This window comes from Synchiropus splendidus, chromosome 10 (assembly GCF_027744825.2).
Source record: "Synchiropus splendidus isolate RoL2022-P1 chromosome 10, RoL_Sspl_1.0, whole genome shotgun sequence".
In the NCBI taxonomy this organism is placed as follows: Eukaryota; Metazoa; Chordata; class Actinopteri; order Syngnathiformes; family Callionymidae; genus Synchiropus; species Synchiropus splendidus.
Genome location: NC_071343.1, coordinates 22,682,506 through 22,706,154, shown reverse-complemented (window position 1 = coordinate 22,706,154; position 23,649 = coordinate 22,682,506). Strand labels below are relative to the sequence as shown.

Below are 23,649 nucleotides of genomic sequence, written 5' to 3'. Positions count from 1 at the left end.
AGCTTGAAATGAGGTGTGACTAAACAGCTGGAGAACTGAACAGCTGGCTCAGTGACTCTTCAGCAGCGGCTGCTAATGAGAGCAGCCTCCAGACTCCCGCCGCACTTTAATAAATAGACGAGTGACAGTAAAAATGAGGTCGTGTGAACAGACCAGAACAGGATGTGGTTGCATTTCGAAGCCAAACCTCTTCTGCAGAAAAGCAGTGGAGCAATAACTCAGTAAGAGCACTTTCACTCAGAATGCTCATCAGTGGTCACCTCGCTTTACAGTTTACCCCGGTGGCCTCATCATAATACACCGCTAGGAGGGCAACAAATGCTGAAGGGAGGCCTCAAATGAGTTTGGAAAAAGAGTGCCGCCATATCTTTTGTTTGTGTGTGTTAAAGCCCAGAACACTGATCAAGCACCAATTCCACATCTGCGCTCCTGACGCTGCCACCCAGGTGATCACTCTCTGCACTGCTCTCTGTCTCAGACTCCTGATACAAGCGGCCAGTATGCAAGTATGTAAAGATTTCACGGACATAGCAAAGTCTCAAGAGATTCACCACACACGTCTAACATCAACTTAAATGTTTTTCAGTAGTCCCTTAGACAGAATAGTTTTAGGCTTTTCTATTTTTTTCTTCCTTGAAGAGGTATCATGTAGAAAGTCTCATCATTGTGACACAAATACATTGAAATACATGTGATCAGTGTCGGTGATCTGCTGCAAAAATCCAAAACTGAGCATCCCAGAAATATATAAAAAGAAAAAAGAGCAGCTAATTGGGTAAATACACAGAGTAGATCCTCAAAACCATGTGTCAAAGTGAAGGCACTGGTTCCAAACCCGGCTCACCAAGTCAATGTATTTGGCCCCTGAAATAAGTCAGCCAGAATCTTGTATGCAATAATTAAAAATGGACTCACAGGTAATTGACTCTTGTTACCTGTTTAAGAACAGGCATTAAATATTTCTGGTTTCTGTTCTTTAAGTAATAACCCACAGTTATTTATCATTCACAAGTATAACTTAAACATTTTTGACTCTTTTCAGGACCCACTGCGTGTCCGTGCTTGAGCAATGTGCTTGAACAAAAAGCCCTAAAATATTCTCACATATTCAGCCTCCTTAGTGGATTCAACTGCACTCACCAAGACGCTATCTTTAATGGGAGACAAACTACATGAGTAGAAATGATGTCGGTATAAATGTACATAAAAGAAAAAATCTACAATGGCTCCCAGAGGGAGCTCAATAAATCATTAAAACCCCCCTGAGAAATCAATCTCCAAGTCTTCATGAGCCGCGCAAATTACTGGAAAGAGCAAAATAAATGAAAGAAACCCTTTGCAGTGGACCTGCAGTCCAGTCTACAGTCTATTATCAGTGTATTAATACTCAATTAGTGTTTGGCCCTGACTCTGACCTGCTTAATTCCCATGTCTCAGACTCGTGTTCTTGTGAGAGGCAGATGGAGTTTGTATTTCAAAGTGCATGGATCAAGTGATATGAGTGGCCCTAATGCCCAATAGATCTCACAGGGAGCTCAGGTCATCACAAGACAAGGCATTTCTCATAACTTTATAGTATCAGCCATTGGAGATGGTGGCAAGTTATTCCATCATTGGCTTCAGTCAATGCCAGAATCAAGTACTCTCATTAATAAAAAAAGAACTTCTCAAACACTGCTTTAAAAACCACAGGAGCTCACAATCACATGGTTCATTTAAAAGTAGCTCTCAAGGCTGGAAAGAGTGGACACCTGTGGCTACATTCAAAGTAACTTGCGTGATTCCACTCGACAGCCATCTTAAATGTCCTCACAACATACTGCTGTATGTTAAAAATGCGGCACTTCACCTCTAAAGGATGTTCAAGCACCACATCATGAGGTTACATTTTTAAGTCATCGTCTTCTTGAATGTCACTCCGAGCATTGAGGAATGTCACCATTTCTGGTCATCAGCTTTTACAGCAGCTCAGTGGATGCCGCACGCACATCTTTATTATATTTTTTGATTATATTATGATTAATTATATTATATTATATATTTTAAATATTGAATAAAAATACATATTCATTTATGCACTTCTAAGTCTGATTCACTTTTCTTACAGCCAGTCATAAGCCTGTTCAAAATTGTGCTGTAGAGCTGTAGGTTCGAGTCGTCATTTGCAATACTGTATTGATGAATACATAACAGGATCTGTATATTAGCTTATATTGGCCTCTAAAAGCAGGGAGAGAATCTGGTGTGAGAAGGCAGCAACACACTTAAAATAATGTATTTTTAATCCATCCTTTTCACCCCACCATAAATACCTTTTGTGCTTTCGTAAATGGTATTGGTCTATGTAGTTCATCTAACCAGACTTCTCTCTGTATCGCTCCACCAGCTCGCGTCCTTCCTGAATATTTCATATATACTTGACCCAGTTTCACCCTTGTGGGCTCATAACTCATTCTCTTTATTCTTTATCAGCATTAAGCCTTTTAAAAATGAGTGCTTGTCCAAGTGAAAGTGTCAAATCTGCCATCAGGTCACTGTAGGAAAAATGATGGTCTTTTGCTGCAGAATAGTTATTTATTAGCAGAGTAGTAGGAGTGGTAAGAGTAGTAACAGGAGACAGTTGATGTGGTCACATGCTGCTGTCATTTAAATGGTGATTGCACCTGTGGTGCCTATGGTACTGATCATTGGTAGAAGCAGTGCCGCTGTGGCATATGATGACATTTACAGACGTTTCAGTAGTGATGGTGCCAGTGCAGAAGTAGTGATAGGAGTAATATGTAGCAACAGGAGTGGTAGTAGAGCTAGCAGTGCTGGTGGTAGTAGCAGTAATTTTTTGCTGTAGTACCACCTTATGAGTTTGCTACCTTCATTCTGGAGGCTGTGTACGTCACTCAGAGCGCAGGCGTTCATGAGGCTCAACACATGCGGACTCCCCTGTTATTATCCTTGGTGACAAGCTGAGCGAGGAGCTTCCCAGGTACAAGCAGGTGGTAAAATGCCCCACCAGAGGGCACAGCGTGCTGGATCACAGTTACACAGCGCTGCATAATGCTTATAACACCCTCCCTCGAGCAGCATAGGTCTCTCTGGTTCATCTTGTTCCCACAATACAAACAGAGATTGAAGCTGGCAAAGCCTGATGTGAGGAGCATGAAGATCTGGACAAGTGAAGCTGTAGTGGAGCTGCAGACTTGTATGGAGACCACAGACTGGGAGGTGTCCAGGGCTGCTACCAATAATTTGAACGAGTATACAGACACTGTGACTTCATGGATCAGCTACTGTGAAGAGTGCATTGTTCCAGTGTGCACCAAGGTCAGTTATGCAAATGGCAAACCTTGGCTCACAGTGTATTGGTGTCGGAGGGAGCTGAAGAAAAGCTAAGGCCGTATATTCAGATAAACCTAGGTAGTAATTTTTGGCCAATGACTCAGCTGCAGTTGTGGAAACTACAGGCCAAGTGCACCCCCCAGTCTGAACAACCTCACTCTAGCACAGGACTTGAAGAGCTATTACTGTTGTTTTGAGCAGCCATTTTGCCCCAGCACCTCTGTGAACTCTCCAGCCCCCCTTCAGCTTTACAGCAAAGGGCTATTGTGTGTCTTAGTGACACAACAAAGATGAACACAGTCACTGATGAGCCACCCACTCCGCGCCCCCTCCTAATCTTGACATCCTGAAGCAGGCCGTGCTCACTCAGTTCAGGAAGCCGAATCTCACCACGAACCTATGCAAGGATCCTGTTTATGGACTTCAGCTGTGCTTTCAATACAATTCTCCCAGCTCTGCTTCAAGACAAGCTTTGTCAACTCAATGTGCCTGACTCCTTCTGCAGGTGGATGACAGACTTCCTGACCGGCAGAAGTCAGTTTGTGGCTGGGGGCGATTGTCTCCGACACTCTGACCCTCAACATCGGGTCTCCTCAGGGCTGTGTTCTCTCTCCACGGCTCTTCTCCCTGTACACCAACTGCCGCACCCCCAGCCACCAGTTGGTTAAGCTGATCAAGTTTGCGGATGACACCACCATCATCGGGCTCATCTCAGATGGAGATGAGTCGGCTTACAGGAGGGAGGTGGATTCTGGCTGGTGTCCTGGTACAGTCACAACAACCTGGAGCTGAACACCCAGAAGACAGTGGTGATGATCATGGACTTCAGAAGAGTCACAGTTCTATACAGTACATCTGTTTTAGTTGCAGACCTAGTGAAATGGAAGGAGAAGAGATTTAGAGCTGAGTTCCTTGGAGTATTACTCGAAGTAGGCATACTCAGAAAGTATCCAAAGCATTTTTGGTGATGTGTTCTAATATCACTAACCTCATGCCATGTGAGTTTTGAAATAAGAAGTGCTATATTCACGCCCACATTTTTCCCCTCAGCAAATGCCTGTAGCGCAGCACAAAACCCAAAAAGCCCACTCAGCAGAGCAGCGTTGCTGCAGGCATCTGAAATTGAACCACGGCGTCTGGGATTATCCATACATAGTTTTATAATGCAGAACAATGCGAGCGTGCCAGGACCAGCCCTAGCCTGAAACAGTCCAGAAAGAAGCGGGCTGAGTCAGCAACACCTACGCTGAACAACACAGCACTACAAGTGGAAGCTGCAGCGAGGAAGTGCACTGCTGGCTGAAATGGAAGGGCTTGTGTGCACAAACTAGATGCCTCTATGCAATTTTTTGTTTACAGTATATTCAGAATGAACCTAAAACAGTGACAGGATCAGGACGAAACACCTCTTGTCTAATGTTTGGGATCAGGCATTAGTGTTTGACTTCATCCTGGTCAATGCTTGCATGCTTTTAAATCAGTCAGTCACACTTATGTCTGAATACGGACAAGCCTTTTGAAATGACGTTGACATTTCTGGAGCCCATGTTACGTTGTGTGCCACAGGATACGTTTTCAGTCTCGAGGCAAAGCTCTTCAGAGGTTTAGGATCACTTTTCTATTATTCGCTTAATCAGTAATAAGTAAGGTTCAATGTGAAACTTCCACCGATGACGTACTTTAACAGTCTCCCTCAACAATAGAAATATATTCCCCACAGACTTAATGTCATTTTTGTCAGTACATGAATTAACTCAGCACTCAGGTCACTCTCTTTAGCCTCTGTCGTCGCTCAGATGTGAAACCTGTCAAGAGCCAGTCAAGTGAAAAGGTCAGTGATCTTCCTCTGAAATAGATAAGGAGGCTCGTAATTAGCTAGTAATAGGACGGTGGACATCTCAGCAGGCGAGTCGGGACTCAGCTCATGGCCTGTCGAGCCAATAATTGCCAGGAGTTAATTAAAGGTTCTGTTGAGCCTGAAATTTCACGATGTCACCTTAAGCGATTTAGAATTTTGCTCAAAGTCTGGGTGAAGTTTGAAAAAATGAGACAACAAAACAAGCTATCCATGTGTGGCACACAGACACAAATAAAACATATTGACTCCTACCAATTTTGAATAGATCATCAATAAAAGCAACAATGTAAAACAACTTCTTGGTCACTTCCAATTGCTTCCAAAAGCCTAAGCTTTGAAACTCAAAAAGGTAGTGGTGAACTGTCGTGGCGTGGTCATCGAGTGTGGTGAGGCACACCCACACACGGGCACCGTATGTGTGAGCAAGCTTCTAGAACTACACACAGTCAACAAAACAGCTGGAAGTGGAAGCAAAAAGCAAACATGAAGCAGAACAAAACGATTAGAGTTGACAGTAATTAATGACGAATGAATACATTCAAGCAAAATTTAAAAAACCTTTAGTTGAGCTGATCAACAACAATGTGAACATTTTGCTCGGTTGTGCTTCCATGCCTTTAGGCAAGTCAAATCTTATTTATTTGAAGGAAGATTTCTTCTTTTCACAGCGGATTGAATAAACTTTCAGGCCAACTGTGTAGACAAGTGTCATTTCATTTTTAAAGGCTTAGCTGATAATTCTCAAAGCATTAAGCTTTCAACATATTATAAGGTCTTTTTTCTGCTTGAAAACCATCATAGTTCATTTGTGTTTAGTAACCAAACAAATGGAGTGAAACTCCTCTATTTCCTCTTGGAGCTGTTTATCCCTTCCCTTCTTCGCCAGACATCTGGGCATCTATTCACCAACAATTGTTGTTGATGGAAAACAATAACTGCATTGTTATTTCTCAGACAGGGATGTAGCAAGAAGGTCAGAGATAGACCCGGTCTGCATCTTCTACTAGCAGTGAAGATAAGCACTCTGTTCTCCCTCTTCCTGTTCAGATGAACGGCTGAAGAGTCATCATGTGTGGCTTATGGTGCCAGGTTGATGAAGACAGTGTTTGTGCTGATGGCATTAACATATCCAACCCCCATTGGCAAGAAGGATCACCAGGAAGACCAACATGGTGCTTTGCAAAAACAGGGTAAACAGACCCTGGTCTCTCCTGAGAAACGCCTGCACCATCACACAAGCTTGGGTGCAGCTTCACAGGGTGTAGTGAGGAAGCTCACTGAGGGAGGAATCGGAATGGGGGAACAAACTTCTCACTGAGGACTGAGACGTATCTGCAACCTTCTTGCTGTGAACCGGAGGCACAAACCACGACCCCAAAGTTACTTATATGATAAATTTAACATAAACTAGTTCTCGCAATTTACATTTTTATGCCAGTGTTAAGTAGTTATGATTTTGCAGTCTGCGTGTGGATTAAAAAGAGAAGTTCCAGCTGGTGTGAATATGTCTGATCAGAAATCGGACTGAAATAGATATTAAATTGCATTTCTGGCGGGAGGTCTTCTAGTAACGGTGATGTCCAAACCATTTTCTATTCTAAATGCTCTGGACAAACCTGATGCAACTTTGAAGCAAAATAATCCATTAACATGAGAAGTAGTTTCCAAATAAAAGCCATCTCTGCTCATATAGAATATAAAACAAATTACAAGCTTGCCTTATGGTTGTGTCAATATTGAATCAAGCCTTTGTCTGGGTTTTAGTGTGAAATGAATCATCGAAACACAAAGTTTGTTGTGCCGTTCTTAGTGGGCATTATGAAAAGATTGACAGGGGGGAAAAGCCTGCTAGAATGACTCATGAGTAATAAAAGTTGCTGCAGGCATCTGAAATTGAACCACGGCGTCTGGGATTATCCATACATAGTTTTATAATGCAGAACAATGCGAGCGTGCCAGGACCAGCCCTAGCCTGAAACAGTCCAGAAAGAAGCGGGCTGAGTCAGCAACACCTACGCTGAACAACACAGCACTACAAGTGGAAGCTGCAGCGAGGAAGTGCACTGCTGGCTGAAATGGAAGGGCTTGTGTGCACAAACTAGATGCCTCTATGCAATTTTTTGTTTACAGTATATTCAGAATGAACCTAAAACAGTGACAGGATCAGGACGAAACACCTCTTGTCTAATGTTTGGGATCAGGCATTAGTGTTTGACTTCATCCTGGTCAATGCTTGCATGCTTTTAAATCAGTCAGTCACACTTATGTCTGAATACGGACAAGCCTTTTGAAATGACGTTGACATTTCTGGAGCCCATGTTACGTTGTGTGCCACAGGATACGTTTTCAGTCTCGAGGCAAAGCTCTTCAGAGGTTTAGGATCACTTTTCTATTATTCGCTTAATCAGTAATAAGTAAGGTTCAATGTGAAACTTCCACCGATGACGTACTTTAACAGTCTCCCTCAACAATAGAAATATATTCCCCACAGACTTAATGTCATTTTTGTCAGTACATGAATTAACTCAGCACTCAGGTCACTCTCTTTAGCCTCTGTCAAGCTTGGGTGCAGCTTCACAGGGTGTAGTGAGGAAGCTCACTGAGGGAGGAATCGGAATGGGGGAACAAACTTCTCACTGAGGACTGAGACGTATCTGCAACCTTCTTGCTGTGAACCGGAGGCACAAACCACGACCCCAAAGTTACTTATATGATAAATTTAACATAAACTAGTTCTCGCAATTTACATTTTTATGCCAGTGTTAAGTAGTTATGATTTTGCAGTCTGCGTGTGGATTAAAAAGAGAAGTTCCAGCTGGTGTGAATATGTCTGATCAGAAATCGGACTGAAATAGATATTAAATTGCATTTCTAGCGGGAGGTCTTCTAGTAACGGTGATGTCCAAACCATTTTCTATTCTAAATGCTCTGGACAAACCTGATGCAACTTTGAAGCAAAATAATCCATTAACATGAGAAGTAGTTTCCAAATAAAAGCCATCTCTGCTCATATAGAATATAAAACAAATTACAAGCTTGCCTTATGGTTGTGTCAATATTGAATCAAGCCTTTGTCTGGGTTTTAGTGTGAAATGAATCATCGAAACACAAAGTTTGTTGTGCCGTTCTTAGTGGGCATTATGAAAAGATTGACAGGGGGGAAAAGCCTGCTAGAATGACTCATGAGTAATGAAAGTTACTTCTGAGTCATTGTGTTTGTGGGAAGTAGTCGCTCTTGACTTCATAAAGTCTCCGCTGGAGACCAGAACTAATGCAATGCATCTTTTAAGAAAAGCAATTGCTTGCATACTTGATCAACAAGACAAAGCAAAAAAAACAGCTTCCCTTGGTTCACAGTTACATTTGTCTGTTGCATTACAATCTAGACTGTCATTTTAAGCGCTTATTTGCTAAATTACTTTGTATCACTAGAAATTCAGCATCAAGCAGCAGGTATTTATGACTGACAGGCAAATAGCGAGGCAATGCTTCTTTTTAGTTTGAGAGTCGGCCCTTCCTCGTCACGTCTTCCACACTCATTTGTGGCTCCTGGATGCTAAAAAAGTAAGTAATGGCCACTCACACATTGGTGGTGAAGATGCCATAGATGAGGTCCTGCTCTGGCAGGTAGAAGGTGCTCTGTAACTCATTGTAGTAGAAGGGGATCTCTCCAGAGCGCGAACAGTTCAGCCTGGCCTTCATGAACGTGGTCCAGGTGTCCTCCAGCAGGAATCGTCCGCCGATGTCATTCTTGCACACTCGTGCCACGCGGGAGTAAACCGTCTTCCCACAGTCATGCTCCACAGCATTCTCCCTCAGGAAGAAGAATGTAAACAGGCCGATGTCATAGGCTGAGATAAAGTGGGGCTCTGTGGGGAGGAGAAGAGAGAGATAGAGGGTCATCACTGGGTGACTCCAGGGAGATGGAATTATTTGTATTGTTTATCTCGAGAATACTGTTGGTCTGATATCTCTCATGCCTGGAATCGATTGCAATAAAAGATGCTAAATTCTTCTGTCTGACTTGCAGTGCGACGGTGCCTCAATGTCAAATGTGTAAATGTAAGTGGAAGATGCTGAGAGACGAAGGGATGAATAATGACTGCTAATAAATCCAAGTGATGTTTTGATGGCAAATCCATGAAGCTATGTCTGTTTAACTCGGCGCTTGTGCTGCTTTTACTGCGGCCGCTGACATCAGAGTTGATGGATGTCTCCGCCCTCCTGTGATGGCTAACAGGCAGAGTGTACTGACTTACTCAGCTTACCGTTGTACACACGGATTGGAATCAGAGATATTGTTGCCGAAGCATACTGAATCTCACCGGAGATCAAAGTTAATAAATCTAAACGCAATTCAATTTTATGTGACTTTAGGAAATAAAAATAATGTGCTACTACCAAAAAACATCCATTGAGTGTTCAATATTGTCCCAGTTGGAGACACCCCCCAACGAATCCAGGGGAGAGCATGATATGATTTTAACATTAAAACGTAACATTGTTCCCCTTTAAGTATCACCAAATATAAAAGCAATTTTTATTTTTTACTCAAGCTAACCGACTTGAAGTCATTGTTTGGAAATACAATGCAGCTTTGATGATTTTCAAAAGCCTGCACTGAGCAGAGAGGTTCAGCAGCCTGGATGAGAGGGAGGATAGATGATGAGAGAAACAGGAAGCAAAGCGGATTCACCCAAAGCAAAAAGTGACTTTTTGCAAGTAGTTTGTGTCAATTTGGGAATATTTGAATACGACTGAACTCTAAAATCAATCTTTATTATCATTATATTGACATATAAAAGATACATCCCCAGAATTGAATTCCTCGAATTGAAACATTTTCGGTAAACTGGTGTTGTCTGTGGTTCTTCCATAGAAAACGCTTATGCTGTTCTCATTCTTGATGGAAAGACTTGGTCAGCACCCCACAATCTAATAAGGGAACAAATTGATTGGATCCACAACCTTCCTGCCCATGGTTATCCTGAACTGTGGACGCTTAGACCTGTGAATGAGATTTTGATTCACACATTAAATCCAGAGGGAACACAATTCCATCACAGACTCATCCATGAAGTAAGCCAGGCTTTGTCTGCCATAGGTGTGTGTGTGTGAGTGTGTGTGTGTGTGTGTGTGTGTGTGTGCATGTGGGTGTGTGGGAGTGTGTGTGGGAGAGCGATTATGCTGATGAGACTCATCTCTCCAGGTGCTCAGGATCTTTCTTATTTAGTGTGTCACGAGTACACATGCTTAAGAAGAACACATGGATGCACAAGTGGTCAGCGTGCAAGGACACAACGCTGCAGCTCCAATGTGGTGTGACGCATGCTGTGTGTGGTAATTTAACCCTCTTCCTGAGGCAAGGAATAATTATTTTGCTCACTGACTCCTCGCTGTGTCTGTTACGCCTGTTACGCCTCCCCATCCTTCTCAGCCTCCAACACTTCAGACCACAGTAACCACACACCTGTTTAAACTGATCCCCTGCTGCCATCTGCATGACTTATGCAGGGAACTCAAGCATTGCTTTCAGTTTTTCATGAAGTCTAGTCATTCTATTTCACGCTAACGCTTCTCCCAATTGTCCACTTCTGTTTACGTCGGTTTGTTTTGCACTACGCAAAAACACCCAAAAATGGAGCCAATATTACAATCCAAAGTGCTTCAAATGATGAAACACACTTCCGCTGCTGCTCTCTTTCATCGGTGATCCAGACAGGAACACTCTTATTCAGGTGGCTCAACGTCCGTGCTCTCTGAGGCATCGTCTGCTCTACGCATTGTCTGAGTTTTACCAAATCAGGATATCTGTTCTGGGGAAATTTTAAAAAATTGCATTTCACACATCGTTAGTTAGGGAGATCGAAAAGAGAATGTTTTCAATAAAACAGAAAAGTCGTCCAAATTTTGAGGGTGCTTTTAGATAAAACAATTTCCCCGTCAGTCATTTTCACTTACTTCGAGAAAACACATTGCCTTGTATCTGACAACCTTTCTCCACAAGTCACAGTTAGGGATGCATAAAAACTACTTTCTTTCCATCCCATACAGGAGCTAACCTTTTGATGATTCTACAAACAAGTTTCTCTCTGCTTGTTTTTGGTTTCTACAATTGCACCAAGAAAGGTCACTCACCTGTCTGGATAATTATTGTGACCTTTTCTTGACTGAAACATGAACGCCTCAAAAAACATCACTGAATACAGTTTTGCATACTATCAACAAGCGATGTGAGCCACAGTAGGTGTAGTAAATCAACAATACAGCACCACTTTTGGTCTCATTCATCAGGGCACAAATAGACAACCTCCCCAGCACACACTCACACCCACCGGTTTTCCAACTGAGGAAGGAAACCGGAGGAAACCTGGACAGACAGAACAGACCGCCTCTCACAGGGACGTCCCAGGTTTGACCCAAAGCAAGAGTTGGAACCGGCAACCTTTCTTCCAGTGAGGGAGCAGCACTAACTATTACAATTATTTCAACACGGTCAGATGAACCAAGATGGACAACTAACAACACTTTGAAAACACTTTCAGTAACTTGCCAAAACATATAGAGAGTAAAATGTTTCACGATATTGTCAATTAAAAAAAAATGTGTTGCAACATACTTTTATAACATGGAAATCTTTTCAAAATTAAATAAAATTATAATTTTATTTCAATCATTTTCCTCATGTCAATTTGATATGAATTAACTAAAATAATGAATTAAATGGCCAGACTTTTTACTTAAGTCTGTTCTTTGGAAAGATACTGTCATATGGAATAAAACACTCCATATATATCTATCCATTTGATTTGTTGACTCAACATAATAACAATTAGTCAGCATTTCCTTTTCCAGGCTGCGCATCATCACTGTCAGCTCCCTCAGAGATCCTGTGAAAACAGCCGTCACAAAGTAATGACTGTGGACGGAGACAGAAGTGTGAACATGACCAGTAAACCAGGTGAGGAACCACTTAAAGCATTAGCAGGAATTTTCACTCAGCTTGTGTTGTTTGGATAAATCTAAAGCCCTGCAGGCCACCTGGAGAATCTCATGATCGTTCGGATACTGTCGGGTTACTAATCCTGTTGGGGTTGATTTTGCACGACTGGCACACACCTGTGGACCGACTGAAGCCAAGTTTCAATAATAGAGAACAGCAAGATGAGAATACGACGAATCATATGTCTGTTTTTATGTGTCATACTTGTGACTGTGTGTCAACTAAGAACAGGGGAAGAGGAAGAGGTTATTCCCTCAACTGAAAAATGCATTACTACACTAGAAAAAAAAAATCAAACTACAAAGGTGCAGAATGAATCAGGTATTTTAAATGGCTCTCAAGGCATGCTGAGCAGGTTGTCATGAATATATCTTGTACCTCAGTCCTCAAATGTATATGTTTCAATCCAACTGCCACTATTGCTTTAAATTAGGCTCTGTAGCCATGGTGACAAAAGCATGGCAATGCAGTCTCCAGGATGATGCCACAATTTAGTTCTCAACTAGATCCTCTCTTAAACGATTAGCTCAGCATTTTTCTTTATTAACCTTTAACTGAACAGCAGAAAAGCACTACAGTCAACACCAGAAGTTGTGAAAGAGTTATCCAATGACATAGTAGGAAACAGTGAGACAAACAAAGGTGCCACTTTACCATTCAGCCATTTTGAATTGTACTGGGCAGTTCGCAGAGGGGGCATCCCGCCCAGACTGCGGTAGATGACTGGATCTCTCCCGGAGAAGTCAATGACAGTGGCTGCATACAATTCTCCGCTCTCGGTCACTACTGCTGTGGAGTTGTGGCGGGGATCGTAAGGGCACCGTGCCACGCCATTGACCCGTTCCAGCACACTACTCATGTTGCCCACCTGGGAGGGACATTAGGAATAGAGCGTTGCCAGTTAGTCCAGAAGGTCCAGAAAGTGATTTCCTTGGATTCTCATTGTTGCTGTACCTCTCGAGTAATGCAGAGCGGCTGGAAAGCGTTGGTTCCGCAGGTCATGACCTCCGTCTTGTTCACCAGCAGCACTCGGATGTAATTCTGGCATTCAGTCTGCACATGAGCACGAGAGTAGGACCCGTATCAGTAGGCAGAACAGCCAAGCTGAGACACTTGCCTAAATGGTCACGTGACCGGAACAAAAGCCTGAGAAGAGTACATGACCAGGAGCATCTCAGTCCCTTATTCGGCTAAGATGACTGAATTTACAAGTGGACTGACAGGAGCTGAGCTTTTCGTGGGATGTGCTTCAGTGAGGACCTGATAATGGTCCAATTTCATTTTCTAAATCGACAGTAGCTGTGTCTCATGGTCCCATGAATCTAACAAAATCAAACGCAGTCCACCATACTCAGCTGATACACACTAGTAAAAACAATTCTTGATTGAAGGGCTGCTCTGCTCTTGTAGCCCCTATGAGGCTCATCAGGACCCCCCAGCAGCCAGAACACATTAACACTCAGCAAGTCAAGCAACGCTGCTGGTGTGTGTGCGTTACCTCTGTTTTGCCTTTGCTCTGACAGGACCTCCTGGTTTCCTCGTCCGGAGCCCACTCTGTTGCCTGGAGTACGAGGAAAAGAGCAGGTAAGACAAAAGAGACCCACAGGCAGTCATCTGAAACATGGTGGTTGCAGAACTGTTGCTAAAACTGAGACGCAGGAAGAGAAAGACTTGATTGGTGTTTGTTTACCAAGCAAACATGGCAACCGGCTGGCAAGACATATTTGAGGCCAGCAGGCACGCCAACCAGCGAGGCAGCTCAGGAGCTAAAGATGGCATTATCATGTAAATACTGTCCTCTCCATCTTCACTGAGAGTTGTGGCGCTCGCCTTCGCAGCACCCCCATCCACCGTTCCTTTCACTCCAACTGGCCAATTATTCCTGTTGATGGCTGTGCCTCAGGTCTCAATACGGATTCAGGCCGAAGCATTAACACACACACTTGGCCAGCAGAGCTGCATTGGCTCTTGTTGTGAAGGTGGAGAGATGCCCCCCCGCTGGCATCAGCTGTATATGTGCTGGGTGCCAATGCAGCCCCCTTGTTGTGTGTCACCAGCTTCATCGGCATCCAGCCCTCTTCTCTGATCCCTCACCAGGAATATTTATTCTTCAATATTTATTCAATCTGCATCGTGTCACATCAGAATAACCATCAGCTTGCTTCTTTTCTATTCATCCCTGGCTCATGTGCATCCAAAACCATCGGCCTCAGGCAAGAATCCATTTTTTTTTTCTAAAAGATAATCAGACAACGTAGTGACCTGATGGAGGAGCCTGCCAACAATGGCTCACCCACACCGAAGTGGGTCACTGTTTCAGACAAACAGCAAACACCAGGGAAACACACTGATGCTACTATACATCAAGATCTCATTCCCCTCTCTTTTAGATCTCCACGTTTTCCTTTGTAGGACTGAGTTTATAGCTCAGGAGTAACTCGGGTTACATCATTATATTCTACTGTGTTCTTTAGTATAGAGCATAAGTCCCAGAGGACGGATTGAAAGTATAAAAAAGAATTGGCCGTATACAGTCTGTAGAGGTAAACAAGCTGGCCAAAACCAATTTCATTCATTTATTTATAAATGATCACTAAAATTTTACCATTAAAATTTTATCACAAAAAAATTTGCCACTTTCTATTACATACACAAAAATGTGAAAATAATGGGGAGAACACACTTACATTAATTATGCGTTTAATTAATCACAGACCAGCAAGAGCGTGGACAAAACTAATATTGAGATAATTGCTCAAGGATAAATAATGAAAACAACAAGGTGATATATTTATGAAAAGCCCTGATCTGGGTTGAATGTTTGAAGCTAGTCTGTGTGAGTGGATCTTCGGAACCACATGAGACAGCGAAGGAGGTTGTTATCCGAGATTGCTGACTATTTTCCTCAACATATGACTGTGAGGAATAAGTTACCTTTTCATTTTTTGGCAGTACATCAGCAGGCCCGGCTGTCTAATCTGTCTAGACTTCGAACCCAATAGCAAATATAAGGATAAATTGGGTCAGTACCTTTTGTATATTTGGGTCAGCAGCACATCATTTGTCCTTTGTGCTCATTTGTCATTGACATCTTGCTGCGCTGTGTGACCCTAAGAAATACTGCTTTGCTCAAAGCTGATATTAATAAGTTTGTGTTAAAAGCATTGGCAATAATTGGAAGGCCGTTTCTAACTTCTGAACATAGGTTTTTGAAGAAAATCTGTTTTTTCACCCTCATTCAAGTTATATTAAATTAACATTGATTTCCTGCTATTCAGTAAGGGTTCGTGTTCAGAGTACCGTGTGTTTGTTATAATGAATGAAAATTTGCGTTCAGAAATATAATATGGCGTGGTCGCCGAGGCGACAGCTGTGGTAGACAGTTACTTTAATTTTTGCTGTTGCAACCTTTAAAATGTTAACAACAATGTGCTAAGTGAGCTGCTCATTCATCTCCCCGCAGTTAACCTGCTTTGTAATGTGCTGCACAAAAGCAGCGGCAGAAAGTATATGAAGTAAATGGGATTCAACTCAAACTCTTCGAGCATATGATCAATTAAGTACTAAAAATACTGGCATCTGACGACAAACTTAAAATCTCGTCAACCAGAACCATGGGACAGTGTGGCACTTGTCAATCACAGTGGAGGACCTCCCCCTCCAGCAGCAAGTCACTTCCCTGAGAATGAAAACTCTTCTTTTCCACAGTTTCTGCCTGTCAGCCACTGACAGCCACAGGACGGATGAGATGACATCATCGTAAACACCCATCACATATATATATACACACACGCACGGGATGATGGATGCCAATGCAATGAATCATTGCTAAAGGCATTGCCATCTTTTGGGAAGGGGCCCATCTCCAAGGATCACATCGGCTTAACCTGCTGACCTTCACCAGAAATCCACCACACACATAGACTCAGTTCGTGTGCCCCTCGCTCCGTCTCTCTCCAAGTCTTCACACCACTTTGGAACAAAGCCAAGCTCATACAGATGCACACACATACACAGTGTGAGAATGCCAGGGGTCCCCTTTCACACCCCCTCTTGCGCTCTACACTGAACTCTGAATGGCAAGAAGAAGCACAGAATGAAGGCGAGGTGTAAGTAAAAAAGAATTGTATTGATTTAATTCACAAAATGAGCTTAAAAAATAAAGAAGTATAAATCTGGGATTCAAACCAAACAAAAACGTTCATATAGCAAAATGGCAAACAACTTAATATCATAACTAGATATATGCTTTATTTGAGTATATATAACAGTGGTAATTATTACATATAATAATCTGATGGTCATCCTTTGAGAGGCAGTAAGACATGTTATATAATAACATATATAACATATATAATATATAGAATAACAAATGGACAAATTCAACCAGTTCCATCTATCATGAAGCTACCATCTACTTTAAATGAAATTAGGTGAATTCCTGTTTTTCTTCTGTCTTAGGAGAGGATAGTAAAATTAGTCATTGCGCACATTGGAAACAAAATAAAGCTTGAACAGCCACATGATGTCCCCAACTCAAACAAACACTGTTTAACATACATGCCAAGTCAGAACTTGATCGTAAACAACAAACCTACTTCCATGACATCCAAGGCTTAGTGATGTAAACTACAAATGAAAAAATAAAAAACCATGGTCTTTAAACAGAATTCAGATTTAATTTTGTTTGCTTATTGTTAATGTGGAATACAGGGTTGCTGGCACAAATTCAGTGTGTTTGATTGACTGACACGGCTAAACTTTATGACACACATCATAGTGATGAAGTGTAAATACACTATACTACACTACACTATAATACACGCTATTATAGTTGCTAAATGAAGGTCAGCACCAGCAGCTCTATTAATCCAAGCCATTTAACCTTGTTTGAATATTTAGTGGAGACATACTGTGTCATTTCAGCAAGGTTACTTAACATTGAAGGCTAATGAAGCATTTAACGCTTGTCACCTTGATTTCAGACAAATCTTACTTCTACTACTTCTGTTTTCTTTTGTCCCTTTTGTGTTGGAATGTGATACATCTACTGTATAGTATCACCATTATTGTCCACTTCTGCTTAGTGCTGCGGGATCCTGCTACAACGCAGCAAAGCCCACGACGGTCTCCAGAACTCAGCTGCTAGGCTTCTGACCCACACATGGACACAGCAACACATCACCCTGACCCACACGCACCAGAGTCTGAATAGTGAATGCAGAGCCTCTGACAGGCTGATGCTTACTCCAGCATGGACTCACAACGACAAAGCATGGGGCCCAAAGCAAGAATTATCTGATGCTTGTAAACACCGGGGGAACATTATCAGCCAAAATACACTGTAAGAATGACTGCAGCGCCTTGCTTTTCTATTTTCCCTGTAAGTAGCAGGATTTTATTTTGTTTTTTCTTCAGAGGGTGATGTGACTTTAGGGATGGTTGGACGAATCTGCATATCTTCATTAGATCTTAACCATTTTAAGGAGCATCTCTTTGCAACCATAGTATAACACAACATCCAAGAAAAAAATAATCCAACATTCTCTTGGTTTCTGTATTTTTCTCTTTTCTATCATGATCCTGCTGCAAACAACATGACGTTACAGCCATAAGAATAAATGCTAAGGTCCGGTCAATTTCAAATGAGAAGGCAACAGTATCACAAATTAGAGACCGTTCAGAGGGGAATATCATATAAAGCTGTCTGTCAATTGTGACGACAAGACGGTAGCATTCACAATGATCCAGCTTCACATTCAGGCATGCATTTTCATCATTTCACTTCATTTCAAGATTAAATGAAGTACATGAGCTTCTTTTTCCTGGTTGTTTTTGCACATTTAAGCACCACCACAAAGTTTTTTATGGCGAATCATTATTAGCAATACCGTAGCAGAGTTTATACATCAAGGCTTACCTCTTATTGTCGCCAAAAAGTCATGGCTGAAAGTTCATCCTCTGGCCCCAAGCAATATACAACTGTTCTACAGTTCAATCTATGGAAGGAGGTTCCGGACAGCTCTCTGCAAGCTATGACCACAGTCACTATAAGCTATGGAGCAGAACGCTTTGATCGGGGGAGTGTAAATGCGCCTAAAACATGAACTGAAGAACAACATCCACCAACTGTGACACGGAGTCCGAGCCCACAGAAGACAGTACAAGAGAGAAGTAGAGGAGGAGAAGCCATTCCTCACAGAGGTCCGGTAAGAAAGCCAAAGAGGAAAGGAGAAGGCAGAGATGGCATAGAAGAGGGTTGCCATTACTGCAAATCCTTTTGCTTTCAGCAGGGGGTTGTTTGGCAGTAAGAAAAACGCCCACCTCACTTGCTCTATGGAAGTGGAGCAACTTCCTGAGCACAACTTTACAAGATCCTACGTGAGACCCGGAAGCCCTTCCTGACCAGTCTACCTCAATGCCAGTCTGAGGGAGGGTAGCCTTGAAGATGTTTGTTGCAGAGTATGGGAGATTTACTTTGAGTTCCATTAGGCTCCAACTGAGATCTCTTTTCGTAAGGAGACAACAAATTCTGTTACAGCATTATTGATCTTTGAGTCAATAATGTCCATGAAAAACCTTTCGACTTCAACCTCTGAGAGGCAAGCTATCCAAACATCCATTAAGGAGCTACACGGCTGGCTCAAGAGAGGGTGCAAGCCTCAAGGCCTGCCACAACAAAGTCTCGGACCAACCAACATGGCTATTAGTGCGAAGCAGATGCCCTTCAAACCCATCAGCACGCCTCATCGCCCCAGAAAAACAATGATCAGGTTTGTGAAATGAACAGATGGGCCCCAAAAACCAGCTCCAATACTGTACGTAGTAGGTCTTGGATTGCCGGGGAAAAGGCTAGCAAGTGCACTGAGCCCCTTAGAGGAATGGCTGGACATGAGTAGTCGAAGACGAAGAATGCCACGAAGACTGGATAAAGCACAATAAACCTGGATAAAAGGGGAAATGCAGGAGGTACGGAACCCGGGTCTTGAACACTGCCGACTGGGTCGCCTGGATGAAGGTGTAAACCCAGCCACCCCTCCATCCTGTATAACCTCTGGATGGATCACCACAAACAGGTGAAAAGTAAAAATAGAAAGTGAACTTCATACAATATACATACTGTACATCCATCTTCAGCTAACCATTGCTTTTTGTTGCTGTTCAGGTTTGCGGGAAGTGCTTGAGGCCATCCCATCGGTCATTGGGTGAGAGGCATATACATGACTTCAGCTTGAACTAAAAAGTGCCCTCAGTAGGGATGAATACAACGTCACTGGAACCCAATAAAACATAAAGGGACAAACTTGTAGGATTGACACATTAAGGCTTTGTTTACTCACAATTTGAGCCAGAAGTGCAAGACAGTGTCAGTTACTATGATTTGTTAATTAAGTGTATGTACACCGCCACTCATATACACAGTCTGAATATAACTAACAATACTCATTTTGGTGATTACTATTAGAGTTATTATTATATCAATAACAATCTTTCTTCCTCGTGTCATTACCCTGGTGGCAGCAGGAACGGTAATGACTAATCTTCGTTTATAATGAAGACCGTGGTCGCAGTACTAATGGTTTGTCAGAAACCCGGCATGATCTAATGGAGGGCTACTATAAATAGCCAGTCCCGCCACTGCCACTGCTGCTGGGGTGTTAAAGTTGTGGGGCAACACAATCAATGAACTGCACTATTTCTTTGCCGTTTGGTTCCATGACAGCTGTAAAAACTGCATGAGCAGGTACTGATCCACTCATGATGCCTTTGCAAACCTTTATGGTCCATTTGGAGACAGAGAATATGGCTTGTGTGTGTGCCAAGTGTTAGCATCACAGAGATTTATAAAAGCAATTAAAATATATGAGGAAATAAAGGCAGTTAGAAAGTTACAGTTACTAAACTCTGGCAAGATGCTGTTAGCAATGATTCTTTCACCTGCTGTGGTTGGTTCAACCCAAGGTTCCTGATCTACTGTGTAGTCTACTGTTTAGTCATGTGACAGAAGTCATCAGTCACCTCTTGTGCATTTTTAATAATAATGTAATCTCAAAATGTTTTGTTGAAATTCACAAATACGGTCGGCTTGCTGAAGGACTACAAAAATGGAGGCTGCTGTGCCACCCCAACAATTTCATAATCCTTAAACTGAAGTCATACAGGTACGTATAATAGGTAAACACAACACCCTGCCTCTTGAGATGCTTGGAGTTCCTTCAACGTGACTCTCATTATTTTTTAATATTTCACATTAATCTCCCAGACACATGCTCAAAGGCAGAAGACTGTCATGTCTAACCCAAGAAATTCTACTCAACAATTCCCTGAATTAATTCCAACAGATCTGGAGGTCCATCTTTTGTCACGTCAAGAGCCTGAAGTCACGCCACCCCCTCCTTTAACTTTTATTATGTAATATGTACTTATCTAAATCTATACACGTCAATTAATATAATTCTGTGACAGTGAAACTACTGTACGGTGTATGGGATGATGTGTCACCCAGTATTTCAGCTGAGGGACTGAGGGCAAGGGCTGGAGTTTTGTTTTGGTGGCTATTATTATTTTTATGCATTTATTTATTCATAGGTTTGGTGGTGTGGAGGTTTTTGGGGTGTCAAATCAACATTTGCATATCAGTAAGTGCTCAGAACCACTGAGATTTGTTGAATTGTGCTCCAAAAAAATTGTATCTCATGCATTCATATGGATGGAAATATTGCTAAGCTTTCACTTTTTTTAGTTTCTTTTGAACAAACACAGCAAAACACGAGTTTCTCGGAGGCAATGTCAACCAAGTAAGAGAGTCCAACATCATCTCTTTAGCCACATTAGAAACGCAACATGCAAATCAATTATGAAATTACACGTTGACTCATTCGATAATCAATTCATGTCAATGACTGAAGGCACCAGGTATGACATGCCATAACCATGCATATGAACAAGAATGACTTTTTAATAGGTGCCCCAGACGGGATTTCACATAAGGGAATGTAATGTAATGTAAAATGTAATGCCATTTGTTTCATTAACATGAAAGAGCAAAAAGATTAATTCACACAAAACACTCACGTTACTTACAGTTAAGGACGTCTGTGTGCTCATTCGTCAGCAATCTACAGTCATCCTACCTCAGAGTCAGGTGCAGAGATAAACAGAACGGGACTCTACTGTGTTTTTAAGGCAGGCAATTAAAGAAACCTTCGCCCCTCCAACACGACAGTCATTTTTCACACAGTAAAATAGCCCTTGGTGAAAGAAAGAGCTTTCTATTATTCGTGCCTGCAGCCCCCATTGCATGTTAGAGTTCATTTAGAATCTATTAGCAAAAGCAACAAGCGTGACGTCTCCCCAAACCTGAGCCCTGGCACACCATCGCTCCCAAGCCCAACCAGATGCTAGACTCAATATGTACTATACTGAGCCACCAGCATTTTTCTAAAAAGAGAAAATGATTTATGATTATAATAGGTAGCAACAGGCAATTCATCACAGTTACTGCAGAAGGATAGTGTCTGAGCAGAAAAACGAATTTTGGCTAATAGAACAAAGAAACTCCGGCAGGAGACATGGTCACATAAAGGTTGTTCCTGAAATGCAGGCCTGTTGACAAGTCATTCAGACAGCGCCTGTAGCACGCCTTTATTAATTATGATTCATAAATATTGCAAAGCGTGTCAGGGGAGTTGTTTGGTTAGTGGGTGTCTGCTGTGTTCGACACTCTTACAGGAGGTAAATATTCTGTTTAACAAGGATTGCACAAACACTGAGTGTCGGTGTAATGAATGTGACTGGCACAGTGGGATTACAGGATCTGTACATTAAAAGGACTCTGTTTACACCTATACTGTGAGCAGAATAAATTATAAAAAATAATAGTAACTGAAACTATTGTAACTTGTTGATGTCCATTCATTAGCAGTGTCTATTAGTGTGACGAATAGTCATTTATCTGGAACATAATTGGTCTGTGTTGTTAAAGTGAGCATCCATTGCATCAGATGGCAATTGTGAGGAGTGAAGAGTGTTGCTCCTAAAGGTCCTACCTTAAAAAGTGGAGTCCTACTCAACTGGACAATGAGGAATTGCTGACAGTGGAGTCAAGTTTTACTACATTTAGGCAAAAAAAGCCAAAAACTCCCCGTATGCTGGGATTTTTCCAGAAAAAAACAGTAAGTTCAAGTGGCAACTGGTCCAGACTCAATGATGTGAGAACACAACGTCCATCGGACGCAGGTTGCTGAACAGATCTGTTAAATATGGGCTGGTTGGAGGGTTTCCAGAGTCTGATCCCATTTGCTGGCAATAGTCAAGCAAGCTTCGAGTGTGCATTCACTGTGTGACAAATTTGAGAAAGGTGTGGGTGGATGAAGTGACTTCATTGTCAACGCTGCTTTTTTGCAGATGACGCTGTGCCAGAACCTTTATGAAACACTCAACTGTCCCTGGCAGAGTTGGCAGGTTAGCGAGTGCCAATACACATGGATTTTCCGCTATCCAGACATACGTGCTGGTGCTTATGTAGGTTCGGTGCAACAACTGTGGCTCCACTGCTCTCACTGTTGTTACATTAGTGCCACAAATCTTTGTAATAAAAATGATGCCCTAACATACAAACAGTTTGTCAGTCAAAAAAATGGCTGTTCGACAAGAATACACTCTAAATCAGCCTGCTGAAGACTACAATCCATGTTAACGGAAGTGACAATAGAATAATCAACCAAATATGGCAACAGACACACTTCAAAAAGTATAATCACCAAAGTCCACCCGATACCAAAATTAATAGCCGCTCTACAACCACATTGTTACACAACACAGAAGTTCAGTCAATGTATCAAACTGCATTAGTCGTATTATACACAGCGGGAGGATGCCAGGAGGAACTAGATGGAGATGGAGACGAGATGGATGGATGCATGAATGTTAGAAATTGAGGTTAGAATACCCATTACACCGCTTCCATACACAAAAGCCCAACTCCAATATTTGGGCTACTTTGGCAGCAAATGTAGCACAGGTGGTGCCGAGTAGCGGCATTCAACAAAATCACTAGACAAAGTGGTTTTTGGAACGTCCACAGGGGAACGGTAAATCAAATGTGGCACTGAGTTTGTTCCCTTTATGCCCAATATTAGCTTACTCTCACAGTCTACAGCCGACTGCATTGGAGAGAACAAATGTTAAAACAAAATGTTGCCTCTGAGTTATTACCAAAAAAAGCAATAATGAGGTGTCATAAAAGCAAAAACCTTTGTTACACATCACTTGCATTTTGACTGATCAAGAAAAGAATTACCTTAATAACGGCATTATATCTGCAGTCACTCATAGTTATGGTTTTTACACTCATTTCTAATAGCATTGTATGATGAAATTTATTTTAGCATTCATATATTTGCTCATTGTTGTGAGACACCCTCAGTTCAGGTGAAGCAGTTGGCCAAGAGTG

At 42.1% G+C, this 23,649-nt stretch overlaps 1 protein-coding gene across 4 annotated transcripts in view; it reads right to left on the bottom strand.

The window, feature by feature from the left end:
* The window catches only part of sema5ba (sema domain, seven thrombospondin repeats (type 1 and type 1-like), transmembrane domain (TM) and short cytoplasmic domain, (semaphorin) 5Ba), a 162,246-nt gene that overhangs the window by 36,230 nt on the left and 102,367 nt on the right, over positions 1-23,649 (bottom strand). For all 4 annotated transcript variants that reach the window (XR_008415909.1, XM_053876546.1, XM_053876548.1 and 1 more), the window contains exons 6-9: positions 13,693-13,755; positions 13,149-13,247; positions 12,849-13,062; positions 8,775-9,060 (exon numbers count right to left, since the gene is read on the bottom strand). Coding sequence is in view for 3 of the 4 variants with exons in the window: in XM_053876546.1 (XP_053732521.1) it covers positions 8,775-9,060; positions 12,849-13,062; positions 13,149-13,247; positions 13,693-13,755 (662 nt within the window). In the remaining variant the exon portion in view is untranslated. The remainder of the gene's footprint in view (positions 1-8,774; positions 9,061-12,848; positions 13,063-13,148; positions 13,248-13,692; positions 13,756-23,649) is intronic.